This window comes from Babylonia areolata, chromosome 11 (assembly GCF_041734735.1).
Source record: "Babylonia areolata isolate BAREFJ2019XMU chromosome 11, ASM4173473v1, whole genome shotgun sequence".
NCBI lineage: Eukaryota > Metazoa > Mollusca > Gastropoda > Neogastropoda > Buccinidae > Babylonia > Babylonia areolata.
The window spans coordinates 12,577,937-12,598,699 of record NC_134886.1 but is presented as its reverse complement, the minus strand read 5'-3'; the positions used below and the strand labels follow the sequence as shown (position 1 = coordinate 12,598,699).

At 41.2% G+C, this 20,763-nt stretch overlaps 1 protein-coding gene across 1 annotated transcript in view; it reads left to right on the top strand.

The window, feature by feature from the left end:
* Nucleotides 1–20,763, top strand: part of LOC143287540 (cyclin-dependent kinase 11B-like) — a 101,773-nt gene that overhangs the window by 63,942 nt on the left and 17,068 nt on the right. The window contains exons 11-14 of the mRNA XM_076595592.1: nt 8,051–8,156; nt 9,726–9,847; nt 11,710–11,817; nt 17,111–17,227. Coding sequence (XP_076451707.1) covers nt 8,051–8,156; nt 9,726–9,847; nt 11,710–11,817; nt 17,111–17,227 — 453 coding nt within the window. The remainder of the gene's footprint in view (nt 1–8,050; nt 8,157–9,725; nt 9,848–11,709; nt 11,818–17,110; nt 17,228–20,763) is intronic.

The following is a 20,763-nucleotide window of genomic DNA, read 5'->3' as shown; positions in this document are numbered from 1 at the left end:
TGGTGATTTAGGTCAATAAAATAAGGAAATAGTGATCATTTAGTCAAAAAAGCAAACAAACAAACAAACAAAAAAACAAAGAAAGAAAGAACAAAAAAGCTGAGACAAGAGCACAACCGGTTCACCATTTTTGATTATGATTCAATATTTATCTTCCATACAACTGAAACGCACATGAGCGCACAAACACACACACACACACACACACACACACACATGTATATATATAGAGAGAGAGAGACAGAGAGAGAGAGAGAGATTTTTTTAAAATAAGATTTTTTTGTTAAAAGAAACAGGGAGGAGTTGTAATCATATATCTTCATATATGTTTGATAAAAACACATACACACAGCTATACATACCATACAAAGCGAAAGAGTTTGTGCATATGTTAGAAAAAAAAGGCTCTGGTAAAGTGGAATAGTTGTAAATGTAATGTTTGCACATACTATCAAATAACATTCACACTTACATGAAAACTGAAAGACAACAAATGATATGAAGAAAGAGAACACGCTTAATATAGCAGTCTATAGATTTCTCATCTCTCTCTCTCTCTCTCTCTCTCTCTCTCTCTCTCTCTCTCTCTCTCTCACACACACACACACACACACACACACACACACACACACACACACACATACACATACAGACACAGACAAGCACAGACACACAGACACACGCACACGCACCCTTCTCCCCTCCCTCGAGCATGCACCAGTGTAAGCATCAAGAGAATGAAATTTTGAATGAAGATGACACAACAGTGCAATAGGCACACACATGCATGTGTACACATGCATTTCTGGTTCATGATTACATGACGGGTTTGAAGTGACTGCTTCGCCATTTTTCCTCTTTTTTATCTTGTCTTGGACCCTCTGTTTGTTGGTACCAGTGTATTCCTGGTAATGTCATCCTCATGGGGGTATGTTTTCTATCTACTTTGGTTTTCACCACCGAAGGATTTTTATTCCTGTATTGATTTGGCCTTTGTGCAATAGAGCTGCACAATTCAAACTACTGTGCCTGTCAGATCTCTCAGTGCAAACTTATCAGGTATATCAGCCTCTCGCTTCAACAGTAACAATGACTGTGTATCTGTGCCTGCCTTTGTGCCTCAAAGTGGTGTGTACAACACGGATGGACTTCTGTGTTGGGATATTCAGGCATTGTTGTCTCTGGATGCATGCGGTAGACTGCACCAGTTATCAGTTCACCACCGTCATCGTCTGTGGTGTGTGCACAGACCTTGGAAAAAACGTCCCTTCAGAGCTGGTTGGAGAAAATGATGTAGGACAAGTCCCATTGTCTTGTTGAGTACCCATGTGGATGATGTAATCTGGTCAGATTGGTGCCGGCATATTCGTCCCTCACAAGTAGGTCAAGTCAACGATTGTGACTCAGTCAGTATGCTTCCTTCGCTCACACTTCTCTTTAATGGCCAGCGTTCTCTTGTTTTCAAACGTCTTTAAGCCACTAGAGCACAGCATCCTCCAGCAAGAGCGGTCAAGGGCATCAGTTTCCCAAGAAGTGATGTCTATATCACAGGCTTCGAGGTTTGTCTTCAAGGTATCCTTGAAGCGCTTGCAGGGTCTTCCAATTTCGCGGTGGCCTTCCTTCAGCTGGCCATACAGTAACATCTTCGGGATCCTGCTGTCATGCGGACAATGTGTCATGTCCAGCATAGCTGGCTCTGGATCAGCAGGTTTTCAATGTTGAGCAGGCCGTTCCTCTCTAGGACCTGGAGGTTGGAGACCCTGTCTTGCCACTTTATGCCAAGGATCTTTTGTAGGCATCTCTGGTGAAACTGCTCAAGTTGTTGAATGCGACGGCGATACATCGTCTATGTTTCACAGCAGTACAACAAGGTGGTCAGCACAACAGCTCTGTAGGTTTTGATTTTGGTGCTGAGCCTGATGCCTTTGTTGTTCCACAGCCTGTTGTTGAATCTGCCAAAGGCAGAGCTGGCCTTGGCGATGCGCAGCGTCACTTCTGCATCAAGGGCTCCGCTGCTGCATAGGGTGCTGCCCAGGTAGCAAAACTTGTCGACTGACTTGATCTCTGTGTCATCGATCTTGATTGCAGGTGGGGGGAGGCACTGGCGTTCTGTGAGCTAGCTGGTTGGTACATGGACTCGGTCTTGCTGAGGCTGATGGCGAGTCCAAAGCGCCTGCAGGAGGTTGAGAACCTGTCCATAATGAACTGCATGTCCTCATGGGTGTGTGCAGCAAGCGCGCAGTCATCAGCGAAGAGGAACTCTCTCAACAGTGCCTCAGACACCCTGGACCTGGCGTGGAGTCGCTGCAAGTTGAAAAGTTTGCCATCTGTGCGAAACTGAATGCAGATGCCCCGGTCACAGTCTTGGAAGGCGTCAATCAGCAGGGCAGAGAAGAGAATGGTGAACAGTGCGGGTGCCAGGACACAGCCCTGCTTCACTTCATTTACCACAGGGAATGGATCCGACATGTCAGTATTTTCCTGTACACTAGCCTGCATGCCATCGTGGAATGACGCAATCAGCTGGATTAGGCTCTCTGGGCAGACGAACTTAGGAGGATCTTCCACAGACCATGGCGGTTCACCGTGTCGAAGGTCTTAGTCAGGTCTACAAAGACCATGTGGAGCTCCTTGTTCTTCTCACGGCACTTCTCTTGCATCTGGCATACGGCAAACACCATGTCACATGTTCCCCTGCCTGAGCAGAAGCCGCACTGTGCTTCAGGGATGACTGTGTTGGAGACATTGTCAGCCAGTCTGTTCAGTATGATGTGGGCGAAGATCTTGCTGGCGATGCAGAGGAGAGAGATTCCACGGTGGTTATCGCAGGATGTTTTGTCTCCCTTCTGTTTGTAGATGTGGACAATTGAAGCATCCTTGAAATCCTGGGGGACCTCCCCTCTCTCCCAGATAGACTGGAGCAGGGTGGTCAGCTTGTCTGTCAGCACCTTGCTTCCATACTTGTAGATGTCAGCCTGGATTCCATCCGCTCCTGGCGCTTTTCCTTACATTGTCAGCTTCAGGGCCTTCCGGGTCTCAGCCTTGGTGGGAGGGGCAGCTAGCGAGTCATTGACTGGTGGCTGTGGGAGGGCTGCAATGACCTCGTCAGATATGGACGAGCTCCTGTTCAGGAGGGTGTTGAGGTGCTCTGCCCAGCGGGCAAGGATGTCTTTCTTGTCTGTCAGGAGGGTGGTCTGGTCCAAGGCTCGGACAGGGGTTGATCCTGTGACTCTTGGCCCATACACAGCTCGGAGACCATCATGGAAGGTCTTCATGTCATGAGCATCAGCAGCGGACTGAAGCTCTTCGGACTTTCTCTCCCACAGGTAATTTTCATTTCATGCAGCCTCTTCTGTATGAGTTGCTTGGTTTGCAAGAACTGGTCCATCTTCCTCTGGCAGTCTTTATTGGAAATGTGATCCCTGATGTCGTATATGCAGTGTGTTCAGGAGCTTAGGGATTCCAGAGTCATTCTCATGAAACTAGTCTTTGTGGCTCGTCTGTTCAAAGCCAAGTGCTGTTGAAGCAGGCAGGTGATGTAGCCAGGTGTGATGACCTGACATCCCCCAGGTACTGTTTCCAATCATTTCTATGCTCCAGCCACAGTTGAGGACTGGCCATGGTTTTCAGACAATCTGTCTCCCGCCATATGTCGTGGAGGATCTCTTACAGTTTCATCCACACAGCATTGAAACTGCTTTATGCTACACTCACTCTGCTGCAGAAAACCCTGCACTTCATGTGTCTGCACCACTCCCTTCCCAACCACAAGAACAAGCTTTCAAACAGTCGCTTCTTGGATCAGTACCTTTACTTGTTAGATCTGTGCAACACTCTGTAGCCAGTCTTTGATTCTCTGGGACTTTAATGTGCATTATGATCATCCTGATGATCTCACCAACAAGTGTGTTACTGAGGCTGGGGAATATTCCACTGTTCCTTGACTTTCCATGGTTAAAATTTCATTTTCTGCTGAAATGAAAAACAAAAACAAATAAAAAACAAAACAAGAAAGGCAAGGCCTTCAAGACTCACTTGTGATACACACTGAAATGAAAAAGAAAAACAACAACATAAGAATTAGTTTGTTGAAATGTGTTCTCTATTTGTTATTATAATTATATAAAGCTTCACATTTAGAAAAGAAAAGGAAAAAAAGACTTGAAAGCAGATTTGAATCCAGAATGTGTGGTTCATGAATGAGTGGTTATGTACACTGCGCTAATGTTTTTTTTTTTAAGTTACCACTTATGTGATATTACATATATATTGGGCATTGTGATATGTGGAACATGCATTGGTTGGGTACTGTGGTGTGTTGCATATACGGTGAAAGTGGTGTTGCGCATGGGAAATTTTGTGTGTGTGCATGTGGGGGTGTGCATGCATGTGTGTGTGTTTGTGTGTGTGTTTGTATGTGCTTTGGTGTTTGGGTGGATGTGTTTGTAGGTTATGGTTGTTGGTTTTTCATTTTAAGTGTATGTTTTACTCATTGTGTTTTACATTTGAGCTTGTTATGCATGAGGGGTGCTGTGTGTATTTGATTATTATTATTACTTTTGATGCAGTGTTTTGTTTTAGTTTGTCATGTTTGTTTATCTGTTGGATCAACCTGCTTTTTGACTCACTTGTGTAAACAAAGTGAGTCTATGTTTTAACCCGGTGTTCAGTTGTCTGTCTGTGTGTGTGTGTGTGTGTGTGTGTGTGTGTGTCCGTGGTAAACTTTAACATTGACATTTTCTCTGCAGATACTTTGTCACTTGACACCAAATTTGGCATAAAAATAGGAAAAATTCAGTTCTTCCCAGTCATCTTGATTAAAACAATATTGCACCTCTGGGATGGGCACAAAAAAATAATAAATGAAGTCTAATTATATGCAAACTGCATTTACTGTTATATTTATGTTTTTTGTATTCTCTAAACTTGGCACTTTGATCTGATATTCTGACCCAACAACAAGAGCAGTCATTATTATCATTTTTTGTTCAAACAGGAACTTCTTGTGCAGATAGTAAAAAAAGGGAAATTACTCTGTAATTAATGCTAAGGGACTTAATTTGCTTTTAACTGATATTTCTCATCTTAAACATTACATTTTGAAATTATACTCAATACATAAAAATCTTGGATTTTTTTAAGTGTATCACAAGTGAGTCTTGAAGGCCTTGCCTCTCTTGTTTCAAAATGGATTATACATGTTCATTGTTGTTATATTTGAATTGGAACTGTTGTAATTGTAAAGTGCTCAGAGCAAAAAGTATTTGATTAGGTGCTATATAAACAAATCTATTATTATTATCACACCACACACACACACACACACAAGCAACAACAGTAAAATACACAATCACAGAGAAATTGTGATAAGCGTGTGTAAAGTCAATTTAAATGCTATTTCAAATTCTCCTCCTTGATTGAAATAAACACAATATTTGACCCAACTGCATAAAACAAGCCCCCCACATGTACATATCATGTATGCACACACACACACACAAAAGAAGAAGCTAATTTGAGTTCACAAAAAGATTTTGCTAACAGAGCTAAGAAGATACAGTCTATGACATCCATTAGTACATTTGCATCAGATATCATTAGCGCTACGGAATCAAAGGACAAGCAAATTGCAAAAGTACCTACTTTTTCACCAGTCCTGAATGGGAGCAGTGTAAAGCTACCTTTGACATGGATTATACATATTTATCCAAGAACCAGTCACCATTTTTGTTAAAACCTGAAGCGCTCTCCCATATAGAAAATCAATATTCAAATTATCTAAAAATATACACAGACAGATCTGTTCTGGAAGATGGTAATTCAGGAGCGGCTTTTATAATTCCTTGATTTACTAATTAGAATGGAAAAATTATACTGTATTGGTAGACAATATTCCATTTTCACAGCTGAACTTATAGCCATACTTATGGCCTTAAATTATATTTCAGACATTCCGAAAACTGTAAGTGAAATTTTATTATGTGTAGACTCAAAGTCAGTATTACAAGCTATAGAATCTCCAAATTTAAAGAAGCGAATTGAGATGACAATGGAAATAAAACATATTATTCACTATCTGACAAAACAGGGCATTAAAATAACTTTTTGTTGGGTACCTGCGCACTGTGGAATATCTTCAAAATGAGTGGGTAGACCAAGCAGCTAGAAGAGCAGCACGTAAATTTGAAGGCGCAATACAACTTGACATCCAGTTAGATCTACATGAATGCATTAGTTGTATAGGAAATGTATCTAGAAATCGATTTCAGAAATTACTTATAGATTCAGATAATATTACCAATGTTGTGTAAACACAAAGAATGCAGCTAATCCCAAACATTTTCTAAATTTGACACCAGCAGTACATTCAAGACAAATTACAAGTCTAATGTATAGAATTTGTTTAAATGTCTTTCGTACAAAATTTTCTAAAAATATAAAATGTATATGCGGTAAGCAAATAACTGTAAGCCATCTACTCATTCATTGTCCGAGCATAAGACCGTTAATTCCAAAAGATGTAGTTGATGACTTTTCTTCCAATATTTCATTAGCCATTGAAAAGATTTTGAATGATTACAATATTTCATTAGCCACTGAAAAGATTTTGAATGATTATTCATTGCTTAGAATGTTTTCAGAAATTTTAAACTCCAGTCCACTTGGTATCCTCCTCTGATGTATTATAATTAATGTTATTTATATTTACATTGTTGTAGGTTAATACTTGTTGAAATGCATGTACACATTCTCCTTCCCATGACACCTCATTCAATACACACCACAATCTCTTTAGACTTTTTCTTATAATAATATACCTTTCCTCTGATACATAATATGAACACTTTCTTACACTAATATTCACATGCATTCCCTTTCCTTTATCCACTGCTTTTCTCCTTTCCATCTAAAAACACTTATAGTGAATAGACGTTAAACTGAAGATCACACACACACACACACACACACACACACAAGCTGCAAATACATTTGGAGTGTACATACATGAAAACCTTATGTAAAAGATCAGTACAGTGTTACAGACATGTATGCACATGTGCTTTGATAGAACTTTGTTTTACCTTTATTATTATTATTATTATTATTTTCTTTTTAATATTATGATTGTGAAATTGCTCATGCAGAAAATTTACTTGCATATATCACTGACCCACAACAAAAAAAGTTGTTTTTTTTGTGTACCCATTTCTCAGATGATACAGTGTTCACATGGCTACTATCTATTTTCATTGCTTCTGGGAAAGGGCACTGAACAGCACTTCCAGCAGTTGATTTAACCAGAAAGTATGGCAGAAACCAGCAAAATGCATCCTTCATTATCTCTTTAATGAATCTCTTTTCGCATTTTGCTCACACTTGAAACAATACAGAATTGAAAGATGCATGGACAAACTTTATTTTGACACATGAATCAAATGGAAACAAGCAGTGGAACAAATACACACAGCTTCACAGAAAAAGTGGTCAGTGTCAGTGTCCGCACATTTGATGGTAGCACAGTGGGGTGGTTGCAGCTATGTTATCAGAGAGGCATCCTGCAGAAATAGTTTAGTTTATACACAGATTATCATTAATAAAATTTAGCTGTGCAAATCATTACTGTTAGATTGCTCGTGCCAAGAACTTAAGACCCTACCTCTACCCCATTTTCTTGCCCTCCTTTTGCCACAACCCCCCATCCACTTCTGACATTCTTCTAGTCCATGATACCAAATGTTTTTGTATATAGCAAATGGTTTTCTTTATCACATGTCCAGACTGCTTGCAAATCTACCAGTTCATTCAAAAGTTAAAGCCATTTTTGTCCTTTGTCCACTAAGTCCATCACACACCATTTTGAGCATTTTAATGATTTTAAATGTTGATAACTGCTCCGTTTTGTTTTAGAACAGCTCAGAAAATACTTAGATAATGTAATATTACCATCAATCTATTTTGAATGCATTGTTCTAGCAGTGATGACTGTAGAAAACTGTATTTATACAGAGCATTTGTATGTGATGTGTTGTAATCCGTTTGTGTTTTTCAGGAGATAGTGGTGGGCAGCAACATGGACAAGATCTACATAGTGATGGACTATGTGGAGCACGACCTGAAGAGTCTGATGGAGACAATGAAGCACCCCTTCAGTGTTGGTGAGTCACACTTTTCCTTCCACCTTAAGCATCTCTTCCGTCGTCGTCGTCGTCGTCTTCCGTGTTCCAGAGGGGATGAGTAGTTAACAGTACATAATGATCCGAATCATACTCTTTTGTTTACCATCAGAAATGAGTGTTTTGTTTATTATTGATTTTATTGATGTTGGCTGTGAGTACTGTATGTTGGTTCACACACACACACACACACACACACACACACACAAGTTCTTTGTGGGCTTGTTTATTCATAAATTATGTTTTACTTGTTTCAACTCATGATATAGTCGTGGTGTATGTGCTACATGGGAAATGATATCACAGTATATTTTACTTTGGGGAGAGGGAAAAGATTGGTGGTGATACGTGTGCACGCTCGTATTCATAAATAATCCTGAAAAACTACTAAACGAGTCGGTTGTCCTTATGATCTCCTCAAACGATATTCTATCTCCTTTGGTCATCAGTTGGGTGTCATCTGCAAACTGTGCAATTTTATGATCTGTATTGTTAATATTAATACCTTTAATCAGTTTATTTTCTCCTATCATTATGCCAAGGATTTCAACACATAAAAGAAATAAGTAGGGTGAAATGGGATCACCTTGACGACATCCTCTCTCTACTGGAAACCAAGAAGACGCCGTTCCGTTTACTACTACTGCTGATTTAATATTTTGATAAAAAGTACTTATCCATCTACAGAAGACTGGACCAAATCCAAATGCTTTTAACACTTTCATCATGAAAGTGAAGTCAGCAGTATCAAACGCTTTTTCAAAATCTATACAAATCAATAAACCAGGCAACTGCTTTGAATTTAAATAATGAATCATATCATATATTAATCTAATATTGTCACCATTATTATTTTGTTTTCCTTTTTTGTGTGTGTTGCATGTAACTTTACATGCGTGTCTTATAAACCTTGTTAAGGTTTAATTGACATTAAAATTGACTCTGATTTTGATTCTGATTCACACACACTTCTACACACACCATGACAGACATTGATAGGCAGAGAGTGAGAGAAAGAGAGAGAGAGAACACGCAATTACAGCTGTTGAGCATGATACATACACATTGATTGACTAATTCTCATTTGTTATGTGTTTTGTACCACAAATTAATTTCTCTTTGGGAATAATAAAGCATTCTTTATTCCGTATTTGTCAGATTGTGTAAAGTGTGCCAAGTACAAAACTGTGTGTAGGTTTGTTGTCATTTAAAATGTGCCAAGTACAGAGTTGTAAGTGTGTCTGTCATCAGGTTGATAAAACAGACTTGCCTACCATCCTGATTTGTAGGTATTCTGGACCAAAATATCATCACGTTATGAAAGTAAGAAAAATATGTAGCCATTTGGGGATTCTCATGGGGTGTTCAGATGATCACAGGTTAGACACACATCTGCTGGCATTCTGTCAGAACCAGAAATTCCAGGAACTGTCCATGGAATTGTGACATGGTGTAGCTAATGATTTTGATTTGTTCCAGATTTTTTAAGGCTTTGTACTGATAGTAAGATTCAAGGGTAAACATGTATGAGCTGTACGTGTCTGTTGTCAGGTGAGGTGAAGACCTTGATGCTGCAGCTGCTGCGTGCTGTAGCTCATCTCCATGACAACTGGATCCTGCACAGGGATCTCAAGACTTCCAACCTCCTGCTCAGCCACAAGGGCATTCTCAAGGTCAGGACGTGGACTTTAAGGTGGGGTTTTGGAGGGGAGCGGGTGGGGGAATCCAGGGGATGTTTGAATTTCTGATGTTTTAACAGTTGATTGTAAGGTTTTAGGGTTGTTTGTTTTTGTTTTTTTAGTATAAGCTTTGAGTTTCAGCTTTTTGCAAGTTGGCCATTTTGGCTAGAAGTTTGGTTATTTGTTTTGTTTTTTCTTCAATTTTTTTTTTTTTTCAGTTCACCGTAGAAGAGTTTAGCGATTTTTATCCTTTCAGTGACTAGTAGACTATACCAAATGATAATATTGTGTGCTTAAGGAATGTTAATGAATTTCTTTTATGCAAGTGTGGTTGACTTTTAATCAGTTTCATTAGATTGCAGTTTTGCGTCATTGACCCCTTCACTGCTAGTATGTTTTGCTATAGCCTATGCTGAGAAAATTTTCAGAAAAACAAGAAAAACTCGCCAATGATTTTAATTTGCTTATATTTCAAAAAGTACTGAAGATAAGTGCATAAAAGTATATATCAAATGAAAGGAGAAAAAATGAACCAAGATTTTGTTTTTAACACTCACATGTTCAAATAATAAGTCAATCTGACACAAAAATTCCATAAGATGCAATAAAAAAAAAAAATTAAAAAAAAATGAAAAAGGGACTGTCATTCCATCATGTAGGTGCTACAACTTCAACCAGGTTATCAACAGTCTTTCTTGTGACTGTTGTGATTAACCACACACACTGTCAAGGCTGAGCAACAGTGTCCAGGTCCACGCAAAGAATGAAAAGGGTGTACCCTTTGTAACGCTGTGTGTGGTACTTGCTGATACAGTCTCCAAGACACAGTGCTGGTTTGCTGGGGCAGTCTGGGCAATTGAACCTCACATCCTTTCTTTGCTCTTTCTTCCAGCAGACTCTGCAACTCCTTTGTAGCCGGGCCTTCTGTGGGGTAGATGGGATGACATCAATGAAGTGTCGTCCACAAGATGAACATGGTCATCTTCAGCCGTGTCTGGGTCTTGGTCACCAAAAATCATGGCACTAATGACATCCTTTTGGAAGTCCAGGAATGTACTGCTATTGCCTGCTTTTTTTTTTGTAGAGGATGTTTGCATTCAGCATGGCAATTTGTAGAAAATGCACACACAACTATTTGTATTACTTCAGGGTTTTCCTTGTGGCATCATAGGGCTGCAGTTGTTGGTCATGATGGTCCATGGCACCCATGTTTTTGTTATAATCCAGAATTGCTGGAGGCTTGTTTACTGCCCTTTGGTCTTGCTGCTGCTGGTCTTCAGCTACAGGTTTGTGGCAAGTTGTTAACTCCAGATGGTCCAGGACGAACATCATGATCATCACCATGCTGCATACCTGAAAAACACATTGCATAAAAGACTAAGTTTGTTGGAGTTTTTTTTTAAATTTTTTTTTTTTAAACACATATATGAAGTTATGCAATTGTACCATTTTATTTCTGATTTTTGTCAGGAGCTGAAATTCAAACACACACAAATTTATTTAGCTTTCGGTACTCAGGAGAGAAAGAGCTCTCAAGTGAGTTAATTTGATGGTTAGCAGACTGTATTTTCTGCAATGCAATGGTTTAAAGTAAGAACGTTGTATCATGACGTACAGTGCATGTCAACACAGCATTGGTGAGCGACAATTCATGATGTACACTGTAGGTCAACAGCACAGTCTGGAGGTTAAGATATGCATCATAAAGACAAAATCATTAGAAATAGAAATGAAGGATACAGATGGCCTTCCCACTGATTTTTTTCCTTCTTTCTTTTCATCTAGTATGGAAAAATAGGTTTACCTTATTAATTTACTTGTGGTTGTTTTGTTACTCACGTTATGTGTGCAAACAGGTGGGTGATTTTGGTCTGGCCAGGGAGTACGGGTCTCCTTTGAAAGCGTACACACCCATCGTGGTCACTCTCTGGTATCGTGCCCCTGAACTTCTCCTCTGTTGCAAGGTCAGTGACAAGCAAGAAACTGACAGTGTGCATACAATACAGTACAGAACAATACAATGCAATATAGTGTAATACAGTACAATAAAATGTCTTCATTTTTATTTATTTTTTTATTCCTCACAAGGAAAATTTTTGTGTGTCTGTCCTAACACATAAGTCCTAACATAAGTCACGTAAGAACATACAGGCGTAAGATCATACAGGTGTCTTTATCCTCATCTCAGAAGACCTGACCTCCCACGCGATGCCTGAACTCTCTGCAGGTTACGAAAACCTCTGGGTGAAGATCAAAATGAAAGGACGGCGCACATTATTAGTCTGCTGCTTATACCACTCCCACACAGAGTATGCTGAGAGTATGAATGCATTTGTGAAGTCTGCCTGACTTGCTTCCAACTCGTACAGGAACGCCATCATCGTTGCCGGTGGCGATTTCAGTCTACCAGGCTGGCACTGGCCCACCAAGACACTAAAAAAGGGATGCACCAAACCAGAAATTCATCAACTGTTCATGGACGCCATCAGTGATGTAGGCTGGGAGCAGATGGTAATGGAACCAACAAAAGAGAGCAACACCCTGGACTTGTTCCTCACAAACCACCCCAACCTTGTTCCAAGAACTGAAACGCTCCCTGGTATTGCTGACCATGACACAGTGCACATGGAACTGCAGATCCACCCCCCAGCGAAATGCCAACCCCAGCGACTCATTCCCATCTACACTGAGGGATGCAAGGAGCCACAAAGAGAGGCGGTGCAGAAGATGAATGATCACATCATGAGCACCTTTGACAAGAAGAGCAATGTTGAGGAAGTGTGGACTGAAATGCGCACTGGCCTGAGTCAAGCCCTCTCAGATCATGTCCCCCGTAAGCAAACAAGATCCAAGCCAAACTCCCCAGGGTTGACTATGAGACCAAGAAACTCATACGCAGACGAGACAGAGTCCATAGACGCATGAAGAAAAACGGAGATGAGGCCCTCAAACAGGAATTCAAGGCACTCGAGCGCCTCATCCAGAAACGTCTACTGGAGACACGTAGAAGGCCTGATCTCTGACAAAGGAGAAAACCAGACCACCTCCAAGAAGAAGTTCTGGAGCTTCATCAAAGCAAGAAGAACAGAAGGAGTGGGCGTCTGTCCACTTAAAGAAGCCGGGAAACTCATCTCCGACCCCAAAGAGCAAGCCCAGATCTTAGATACCCAGTTCCACTCAGTATTCAGCCCCAAACACACCATTACAGCTGAAGAGTTCGAACAGCAGTGCCCCCCTGGACCAAACCTTCCAGACTATCCATCATGTGACGATATAAACATCACAGAAGATGGAGTTAGAAAACTCCTGCTCAACCTCAACCCCAATAAAGCCTGTGGCCCAGACGGCATTACCCCCAGACTTTTGAAGACGGTTGCAGAGGAGATCACTCCAGCCTTCACCCTGCTCTACCGCATCTCATACTCCTCTGGCACCCTGCCACAGGACTGGAAACAGGCCAACATCACACCTGTCTTCAAAAAGGGAGAAAAATACAAAGCAGTTAACTACCGCCCCATCTCCCTCACCTGCATAGCCTGCAAGCTGATGGAACATATCATCACCAGCCACATCATGTCCCATCTTGAGAACATTGAGATTCTCTGTCCAGAGCAGCAAGGCTTCCGACGCGGTCGGTCATGTGAAACTCAACTCTTAGGGTATGTGGATGAAGCGACCAGAGAGATAGAGAAGGGAAACCAGGAGGACACTATCGTCCTCGACTTCTCAAAAACGTTCGACAAAGTCAGCCATACCCTACTTGTCCACAAACTATGTCGTTACGGCATCAGAGGACGCACCAATGCCTGGATCAAGGACTTCCTCAAGTACAGACAGCAGGCTGTGGTAGTGGAAGGAACAAGATTTGACCTTCTACCTGTGGAATCTGGCGTCCCTCAAGGCTGGGTTTTTGGGCTGAGTCTCTTTCTTCTGTACATAAATGACCTCCCTGATGGCATCAAGTCGAAGATCTGCCTATTTGCAGTTTCAGTTTCAGTTTCAGTAGCTCAAGGAGGCGTCATTGCGTTCGGACAAATCCATATACGCTACACCACATCTGCCAAGCAGATGCCTGACCAGCAGCGTAACCCAACGCGCTTAGTCAGGCCTTGAGATGACACCATGTGCAGCAAGACCATCATGAAGAAAAAGGATGAGCAAGTGCTGCAAGAAGATCTACACTCCCTCACCACTTGGGAGGAGAAGTGGTCCATGGAGTTCCATCCACAGAAGTCCTCAATGCTGAGAGTTTCCTGGAAAAGGGACAGAAGATTGAAAACGTCAGCACCACTAAGTACCTGGGCGTCAACATTCAGGACAATATGCAGTGGGAATCCCACATTGACTCCATCACCAAGAAAGCCAGCAAGACCCGAGGCTTTGTCCGGCGCAACCTCAAGATCAGCAACAAGAAGACAAAGGAAACTGCATACAAAGCCCTTGTTTGCCCACTTCTTGAGTACGCAGCCACCGTCTGGGATCCCAACACTGCAAACGAGGTTGAGGCCCACGAGAAGATCCAACGAAGAGCAGCAAGATGGGTCTCAAATCGCCACCGCCAGACATCATGCGTGGACTCCATCCTCGATTCACTCAATTGGCCTCCCCTACAACAGTGCCGCAAGAAAGCCCGCTTGGAGATGTTCTACAAATTCCACCGTGGTATCATCTCCATCAACTCCAAGTACCTACCCAAGCCATCTAAGAGCAGGCTGAGCTGTAGGACGAACAACAGCCTGAGCTATGACATTCCCTCCTGCACAACACTGTACAGGCAGATGGCATTTTTCCCTGAGGACCATACCAGAATGGAACAAGCTGCCTCAGGAAGTTGTGACAGCCGAGTTACTGGACTGCTTCAAGTCCAGACTGGCCTCTCATCTCTAAAAGTGAATCCCCCCCCAGCCCCCCATTGCCCCCCTCCTCTCGCCCAGCACTGCCCCCTTCACCCTCCTCCTAACCACCCACACACCCTAAAATCACCATCTCCCCCCCACTCAACAGCTGATGCAGAGGCTTGACATCATGTCAGTGCACACTGAACGTGCACTGGCTGGCCAGGTCCCCCCCCCCCAAAAAAAAATTTTTTTTTCCTTTTTTTTTTTCAATCCTTACAACAGCGCAATCCTCAGCAACCTCCCCAAACTACAACAGAATCATCAATATAATGATGTTGGTTGTATAAAGGAAGAAGAAGAAGCAGTTTAGTGCCTGATAATTTCATGAAAAAGTGCTCTCCCCTTGCCAGGGAATTTTGAGGATTCGGGGATGATAAATTAAAAACAAATTTTAATACAAAAACTATGGTAGATGCAGAAAGAAAGTAAACGTTTTTGTGAAGGAAAATAAATGTGGATTCTAAATCTGGACTTTTTTCACAATCAGTTTGATTGCAGATAATTGCTCATGCATTTAAAGTGAAGATGATAATTTTTGTACAAAAACAACTATTTCCACCTCCACAGAATGGCATCCATAAAGAAAACAAACAAAATACAGCTGGAAATAGCATACATATTGTCAGATTATACCTGTAGAAGAAATTAAAACCGGTTACAAGTTTATAGATGCAAATCACACCTTGTATAGACATGTTAGTGAATAATGTGCCTGACAATGACAAACTTGTGTACATTCAACATAAAAAGTCAATCATGTTCTCAGAAACTGAGCAGGAAAGCTTTTTGACAGCTAAGAGCTTTCTCCAGTTAGAGGGTGAAGTTCTTTGATGACATTCACTCCCTCCAAGTTGCACATGGATCAATAAAAGTGTCTGCTGTGCATCTGGCTTGCGTACTCTTCAGACAAGTCAACCATCTGATTCAGTGACAAAAAGCAATAAAAGAAATCTCTGCTTTTCCTCTGACTGTTACCTTTTGAAACTTCCTTGTGTCAATACAAGAACCTATGGTGAACGTTCTGTCTTCTTTGCTGCTCCTCATATCTGGAACAACCTTCCTCATCTCCGTGCATCTGATTCTACTTCTGCTTTTCGCTCATCACTAAAAACTCACCTTTTTAAGATCTATCTATGGAGAGATGGCCTAGAGGTAACGCGTTCGCCAAGGAAGCGAGAGAATCTGAGCGTGCTGGTTCAAATCATGGCTCAGCCGCCAATATTTTCTCCCCCTCCACTAGCCCTTGAGTGGTGGTCTGGACACTAGTCATTCGGATGAGACGATAAACCGAGGTCCCATGTGCAGCATGCACTTAGCGCACGTAAAAGAACCCACGGCAACAAAAGGGTTGTTCCTGGCAAAATTCTGTAGAAAAAATCCACTTCGATATGAAAAACAAATAAAACTGCACGCAGGAAAAAATAAAATAAAAAAAGGGTGGCGCTGTAGTATAGCGACACGCTCTCCCTGGGGAGAGCAGCCCGAATTTCACACAGAGAAATCTGTTGTGATAAAAAGAAATACAAATACAAATATAAGCACTCTCGGCTTCCTTGTTCTCCAACACCACCCATGTCAGCTCACTTTGGATGTATGTTGAGTGGGAAAGGGAGAGTGTGTGTGGAGGGGGCTAGGGGTTTTTGAGAAAGTGGTCATGAATGTTTTATGTAACTGGTAATATTTTTCTTTCATGTAAAGCACCCTCAGCTCTTAGAGAGAAAGGGCACTATATAAATGTACATCATCATTATTATTAGTAGTAGTAGTGGTATTAAAAACAAAATGCATGTATTTTGTGAAAATCGTGGAGCATTGGCGGTTGTCTATTTCCTGCAGTATGCATTGAAATGTGAGTTGACAGTTGACTGGCATTCCAACTGCCACTTCCACACCCTCTGGCTGACATTCAGTATATCGTCTTAACATCACCCCTCTCCTTCTCCTCCCTCATTTCCAACGCTCCCTGCATGTATTCTGTCAGTCATAGCCGCTTGCTCAAAAAAGCTGTATGATTGGATAGACAGACTGAATTACCATCAGATGGGCTGTCAGTTTTATCACTGTCATTGTCAATCACCTTTGTGTTCAAACCAATCATCAGACAAGAGAGATCCTTCTCCATCGCTGTAGCTGTCCATAATCATATTCACAGCTTTCAAAAATGTGTAAATCTACTGACTGGGACCAATGAACTCCAGTGAAGGAAAAATAGGAACATATGCAGGACGTCAGTGGACATCTTATAGGCACTTTGGCCACGCTTTTTGCAGGACGTCAGCTGATGTCTTATAGCACTCAACTGATTAATATACAATGTTACAGTACTGTGAAGATTTACCTTTATGTGCATGTGTTTCAGGAGTACTCCAAACCCATAGACATGTGGTCGGTGGGCTGCATCCATGCGGAACTGCTCACAATGAAGGCTCTGTGGCCGGGCAAGTCTGATATTGACCAGCTGAATAAAATATTCAAGGTGTGTAAAAAGATAGGAAATGAGTTACAGGAGATGAGTTACAGACATGCCTGGGTGCAGGGGAATCTGGATGAGTGTGGGGGTAACGCCCTTAAATTTAGGTCAACTCGCTCAATCCACAAAATCAACAAAACATCCTTGCTGTTCTTGTTACCTCCTCCACCCCACTCTCCTACTCTGACCTGAATACTGGCCTCAATTAAGCAAACACCTGTGCATCAGTTTAAAATTACACGGTATCCCTCTGTATCTTCCCAACTAGAGCTTTTAAAGTGTGAATGTCACTGTGCTGAGCATAAATGGCCTGAATCCCAACTAACTGTACACCAACAGTTATACGACACTGCAAAACAAAAAGTTGTCGATTTTGTGTATCAAGCTAAATCTGCGTTTTGTTTAGCCAAGATTGTGGCCACCTCATCATGCAGAGACCTGTTTCATACTGTCAACTCATGATCAGAAAAACAGTGGATACCATTCTCCCTGCCTTTCACGATCTTTTTACTCTTCCTGACTTCTTCTCTGACATTTTTAACCAGAAAATCAAAGCCATCAGGGACAACTTTCTACACTCTTACAACTGTAATCCCACCTCCACACAATATTATGGTACCTGTTTTTTTCTGAGTTCTTGCCAGTATCTCAAGAGTTTATTGGAAATATGATTATGAAATCATCCAGATCCACCTGCGATCTTGACCCCAGTCCTACTTCTCTTCTGCTTCACCATCTTGGCTTTCTCCCTCCATCCATCACCAATATTATAAGTGAATTATTGTTGTCTGGAAATGTCCCTCCTGAATTCAAAACCACTGTTGACAATCCCTGTTGTAAAGAAGGAACAGCAGGGTCAGATAGCTTTCTATTTTCAGGCCCCATCCTTGTGGAACAAACTGCCAAAAAATTTGCGACGTTCTGTCTCGCTGAAATCTTTTAAGCCTGCTCAGAAACACATCTTTTCCTGAAACAGTAGTTTTTATTTTTAAGTGTACCTGTTGGTATGATCTGGTTTTGGATGCATGCTTTATTGTGGAGAAGCCGTTTGCCAAGTGTGTGTGGTGGGATGCTTGTGAGTAGCTGTGCATTTGTGTGTATGTACAATTTGTACATGCCTGAGTGCGTGTTGCTGGGATGCGTTTTCTGGAGGGCATCTTGAGTGGGTGGGTGGTTTCCAGTGGTCAGCGCTAAAATACGCACTACAGGAACAGTAGCACATAAAATTGGCAGTGGGAGACCCAAGACTGCATGTTTGGAGGAGAACAAGGGCCGTGTTGAGGAACTGATTCAATCCCAGGAGGAGAACCCAGGGACCCACAAATCTCTTAGAGAAGTCGCAAGCGATTTACAAGTGAGCAAGTCTTCTGTGCAAAGAATGGCGAAAGAACTGGAGCTGAAGCCCTTCAGGAGGATACGGGTATCGAGGAGGGACCAAAATGTTAGAGGGAAAAGAAAACCTCGCTGCCGTAACTTGAATGACTGCTACTCTGCCACTGCTTGAAAAGGATCATTTTTACAGACGAGAAAGACTTTACATTAGAGATAGCTAAAAATCGCCAAAACGATCGTGTTTATGGGAAATGGAAATGAGAAACTTGGCCATCTTGCCTCTATCATGACACTTCTAGATTTTCAAAAAAGATAATGGTTTCAGCTGAAGTATCCTGGAAAGGAAAAACAAACATTCATTTTATTGACACTGATAGAGCCAAGGTTCATAGTGAAAGCTACATTCAGTTATTGGATGACAATCTTCTCCCGGATTGTAGGCGTCTTTAAGCTAGAAACAATTATGTTTCAGCAAGATGGGGCTCCTTCACACACAAGTAGGGTAACCCAGGCCCATCTGGAGGAGGCTACACCAGAATTCATCAAGAAGGGTGAATGGCCTCCACAAAGTCCTGACTGTAACCCAATGGATTATGCCATATGGGACTCTCTGAAGGAGAAAGTTTACCAGGGAGTGAGAGACAAACTGACCGAGCAGGCGTTGGGACAGGATAATTATGTCATGGGAGGAGATATCGATGAAGAAATACATAAAGCATTTCTGCTTGGAAGAAATGGTTTCGTTTAGTTGTGGAGGAAGATGGAGGCCACATTGAGCATAAACTGAAATGAGTTTTAATGTTGGATTTTTTGACATGCTGACATGAAAGTAATTTGCGTCCGAACTTTTAGATATTTTACAGACTTGTTGATGATACCCTAAGGTTACTGTATGAAAATTTTCATTGAATTCGGTTTCTCTATCACTGAGAAAATACTTGTCAAAAAGTGGTTCACTTCTTTGGGGACACGCGATTTTTAATGTTTTATCCTAAATTTGTATAAAAAAAGAATTTGTGTTTAATTGAATGAAGACAGATTATATATTCCAAAAAATGTGGGGGTTTTTTTCCCTTAAATTTGTATAACAATTCTCTATTGTTAAGAATGCTCCATTACTATCCACCAAATATTTCACTAAAACAATTTTTGTTTTTTGTATTCTGATTAATATTCTGATTAATATTAGATTTTTCATAATGAAATATTATTTCTGCTAGTGATTCATGACTATTTTCTAAATCAACCTTTCTACATTTTTTTTTTTTTTCTAAGCTGAAAAAAACATCTTTCCAAAACACATTAAGTTTACTCTTCTCAAATCATTGATGTGAGTTAAGTCATAAGACCAAATTTGTGAATGTTGTCTATCTCTGGATTTAGAGAGCTCATGATCTCTGTTCACTTTGTTCAAGTTGTTATCTTTCTAATCCGCACTAATTTCAATGCATTGATATATATCAATCTCCAATGTTGTACTCACTATTCACACATGACTGTGCAACTCGTAATGAACGTAACACCGTGGTCAAGTTTGCCGACGATACTACTCTAGAAGGGCTGATTACAAACAGTGATGAGTCAAAATATAGGGAAGAAGCACTAGAACTTGTCAGCTGGTGTGATCAAAACAACTTAGAACTCAGTGTACCAAAAACAAAAGAATTAATTTTAGATTTCAGGAAGACCAGATCTGACCCCTCACCACTTGTCATTAAAGACAAGCAAATAGAGATCATCAGTGAATTTAAATTTCTAGGACTGATCATTTCCAACGATTTGAAATGGGAGAAAAATACAGAAAATATTGTTAAGAAAGCACAACAGCGCCTGCACTTTCTTCGGCACCTCAAAAAGTTTGGAATTAGAAAAGAAATCATGGTTGATTTCTACCGAGCAGTCATTGAAAGCATGTTAACTCTCTCCGGACGAAGGAATGCCTACATAAAATGTATACGGTTTCAGACGACAGAATGGAATAGCATTTTCAAGAAATAAAAATTCATCACGCGCTGTACACATGATTTTGTGATTAGCCAAGCAAAGTGTGCTATTCTGGGTCACTCCATAATCAAATGGTATGATTGGCCAGCCTGCCATGTGTGACCCGTCACGCACACACGCTGACAAAGTCACTGACCGGTCGTCTGCTCACGTGCCAGCCTGTTAGCAAAGCGGGCTCTTCTCAAATGTTGTGGAGCGAACAAGGC